This window comes from Acanthisitta chloris, unplaced genomic scaffold, assembly GCF_000695815.1.
Source record: "Acanthisitta chloris isolate BGI_N310 unplaced genomic scaffold, ASM69581v1 scaffold42841, whole genome shotgun sequence".
Lineage (NCBI taxonomy): Eukaryota > Metazoa > Chordata > Aves > Passeriformes > Acanthisittidae > Acanthisitta > Acanthisitta chloris.
The window spans coordinates 2,564-6,252 of NW_008658467.1; the positions used below are offsets into that span (position 1 = coordinate 2,564).

Below are 3,689 nucleotides of genomic sequence, written 5' to 3' on the forward strand. Positions count from 1 at the left end.
ACCCCACAGAACAAAGGTCTCCCACTAGCAGTACTCCTGGTAAGATTCTGGTTTTCCTACCTGATGATTTACTGACTTCTACGCTGAACAGAATCTCTTCCTGTATGATTTAGCCCCCCCAAAAGTCAGGCTCAACAGTTACTTATTAAAGAATATACCAACATCAAACATCCTCTTCAAAAGTGCAGAGCTCTCATGCATGTTAAAGGAAGTAGCAAAGAGCCAGTACAAGGTATTTTTTGAGGAGAGTGTTTTGATCTCTCTTTTCATATGAAAATACTGTCGTACACAATTCTCCCAAAAAAATATTCACTTGTGAAGGGAAGAAGACATTGCCATTTCCTCTTATGCGAGTTTGGGTGGGATTTCTCCTACATTCAACAGTCTGACTGGTGAGAAGGACAGAAACTCTCATTGGTGACTTCTGCTATGAAAAAATCCTTGAAAAAAAACCATCCCAGATCTGTATCAGGGCTGTAAGCTCTTCAGATTTCACAGGACCTGACCAGCACCTCTCTCTGCTCTGAGTTGCCTTAAGCTGATTCTGAGGATGTGACACTTTAGCCTCTGCACCACATTTTATTTTCTAATGAATCAACTTGTCGTTTAAGTCTTACCTGGATTTCAAACCCAAATGTCTCTTTATCTTCTTTCAATATAGCAACGAGGTGTCTGTGGGAAGAACACAGAATTCTGTGTGAACACAGGGTGCTGTGCTCTGTGCACTCATGTTTCCAACCAAAGCAGTCATGTCCCCACCACGTCCCTGTGCCTGTGGTGGTGCCCAAACCTGCACGTCCCAGGTGCTGGGAATCCCTCTCACTTGTGCTGGGCAGAATCCCAGGACATATATTTCATGCAGAATCAGTCACTAACAGTGACTCTAGAATCACAGAATCTTACCTTTGTGGCTTGGAGGGGTCACCCAAGGAGCTGGATCTGGCTAAGGCAAGCTGTGACCAGAAACAGGAGAGGAAAGGGGTCAGTAGGTTCGTGGTTCTTTTAGGCACACAGCTAAAACCAGCAATTTAGAGCAAAACTAAAACCACTTTCCAGCAACGTGGCCTCTGCCTTGGTCAAATGAGAGCCTGAACTTTCCCCAGGGGGAAGAGCAGCTGGAGGTCAAAGCCACCTCTCAGGTGCTGGTGGTGAGCCCAGTGCCCCAGTCACGTCCCTGTCATGCCAGGAGCTGCCCTTACTTTGGCACCTTTCCTCTAGAAATCTGTGGTCGTTTATAAACTGAACACCTGCCAGGAGAGGCACAAAGCACCCAGAGATGCAGGGGAGTGCAGACAGTGAGCTCTGCAGGGTCTCGTGGTGCCTGCACGGCCTTTCCCAGCCAGGCACAGGCATCATCATCCAGGGAGACCTGTGCCTGGAGAGCTCTCTGGGAAAAGCCAGGATCAGTGCTAAAGAATGGTTCTTCCCATCAAAGTGAACCATGAGTAAGGAATTCCATTATCAGTGAAACAGTTGATACAGCCAATGCCTCAGGCTCCAGCAGGATGGAAGGGTGCCACAGTGTGCCCTCCTGCAGGAACACCAACCTCATGGACAGGTGCTGCTGGCAAGGGACAAGGAGAGGAGGGAGAGCCCACACGTCCAATAACACATCGGGGAGAAGGTGGGAGGGCTGATAGCAGGACACACTGCTGATGGGGCCCTGTGCTGGGGACAGTCCCTGCCTGTGTCCTCGGCCCTGATGTGTGTTGTAAATCAGCTTTATCAGCCACAGTCACATCGCAGCTGTGACCATCAGCTTCCCCTGCAGCGGCCACTGCCACCCCAAGGGCTGCTCCACCACGAGGTGCCACCCAACAGCAGTGTCCCCAGGGCTGGCCTGGCTCTGGCTTCCCTTATCTCCTCACACACACCAGGAAAGGATTGAGTTTATGCAGCTGGAAAAATCAAAGCCTTAAGTGCACAGATACTCTGCACGACTTTTCTGATCCTGCTTTCAGATTATCGTGTGTCTCAAACACTTTCTATTCAGGCTCCTTCATGTCAGACAAAGAGTCCAGAGCTGGACGTGCTCAGCTGATGATTTACAGCCACAACAAGACAGTTCTGTGGGAATCCTGTGGCAAGCAGTAGAAATGTGCTGTTCTTTCTGTGTCATTCTGGGGGAAAGCCCAGTGACAGAGACAGCCCCATGAGCCCCAAGAGCTGCACAGCAACACTCCTGAATCCAGATGGAAACAGCGGTGGGTGCTCTGTCAGCACAGCAGCAGCCAGGACACTACGCAGAGGCAAACACGTTTAAAGGAGCACCCAGACAGCACCAGCCCCTCTGGCTCTCAGCACTGCTGGACACGGAGAGGAGCTCAGCTAGGGCTGGACCTTGGCTGCTAACGCTCTCCACACCCCAAGCCCCACAGACAGGACACCCATCGCTCGCTCCTCGCAGAGCCTCCCTCTCTGCCAGTGCTGCAGCGACTCCCTGGCCACCCCAAAACCAGCCCAGCTAACAGCACCCTGTGGTCACCCCCTCCGGGCAGGGGCAGCCACCAGCCTCCCCCAGCCAGCCCATACCTGCTTGGGCCCGCGGGGCAGCGTCCCCACCGTGTTGGCCATGTGCTGGATCCTCCTCCTGTCCATGGGCAGAGCTTGTTCCCCGTCAGCAGGACCAGCACTGGGGCTCTCGGAGCTGGCACTGTGGTTCTGCTGCAGGAACCTCCTGAGGGCCATGGCCGGGAAGTGCCACACACCACCCACTGCCACCGAGCAGGGCGAGAGCGGAAAGGCTTCCGCGTGACCTGCGGTTGAGGTGCACGTTACACAAATCCCTCCTCGCCGAGCCCCAGCCTCTCGGGGTGCCTTGTGCTCACGGGGAAGTTAAGAATCGGGTTTGGCAGTTACAGAAATCTGCTTAATTTTTCCATTCCTGCACACGATAATTCTCACCAACAGCTGCCGCTCTGCCAGGATTTGTCCTCACGGCCCTGCATGCCTTGGGCACTCGCCTGAACGCAACCTGCTCCTTCTCTGACTTGCTTGGCATCCCTGTCATCCCTCAAATCACCTTTTGGCAACGATGGGAGAAGAACACTGCCTTTGGCACAGTTGTGGATGCACACGCTGAGTCCACTCAACCATGTGGGTGAGGTGGCCACGACCCCCTGGCTGCTCTCCAGACCCTCCCAAGGCACTGACATGTCCCCCCAGCAGCCAGGGAGCCACCAGGGCAGCTGAGACATCGATCCACGCTGGAGCAGAGTGATCCCAGCCAGGGTCTCACCCTGGTCTGCACCAGCCAGAGCATGGACTGACTGTCCAGCTGTTGCCCAAAAATCAAGTTTTATGGGGGATTCCTCTCTTGCAAAGGATTTTGTCCCAGCAGCAAACATGTTTAGGAGGATTTATGACTCTAAGAACTTCTGGTTGGCTGTTTTCTCTCTCCAGTTATCATCCAACCTGTTGTTAGTCCAGTATGGCTTTGAATTACCTTCAGATTTCCTGCTCCTGGATGTGATGGAGAAGTGCAGGAAGCAGCCCCAGGCCTGGGTGGGACACAGGTGGCTGTCTGTCCCCACTGCCCCTTGTCCACAGGTCAGCAATTGCAGGAGGACAGGCAAGCAGCAGGGGAGCCCTGGGCAGTCACCCCAGCCAAGTCCTAAACACCCAGGGAGCAGGGGCCAGCCCTGGCTGCCCCAGCCATCAGCACTGCTGGCTGGCAGTGGCCCGGAGCC

At 53.8% G+C, this 3,689-nt stretch overlaps 1 protein-coding gene across 1 annotated transcript in view; it reads right to left on the reverse strand.

The window, feature by feature from the left end:
- The window catches only part of LOC103812089 (cytohesin-interacting protein-like), a gene marked incomplete at its 3' end in the record, with an annotated part of 4,699 nt that extends 2,011 nt beyond the window's left edge, over nucleotides 1-2,688 (reverse strand). Inside the window, exons 1-3 of the mRNA XM_009085096.1 lie at nucleotides 2,533-2,688; nucleotides 904-953; nucleotides 618-672 (exon numbers count right to left, since the gene is read on the reverse strand). Of these exons, the coding sequence (XP_009083344.1) occupies nucleotides 618-672; nucleotides 904-953; nucleotides 2,533-2,688 (261 nt within the window). The remainder of the gene's footprint in view (nucleotides 1-617; nucleotides 673-903; nucleotides 954-2,532) is intronic.
- Nucleotides 2,689-3,689: the final 1,001 nt, after the last annotated feature.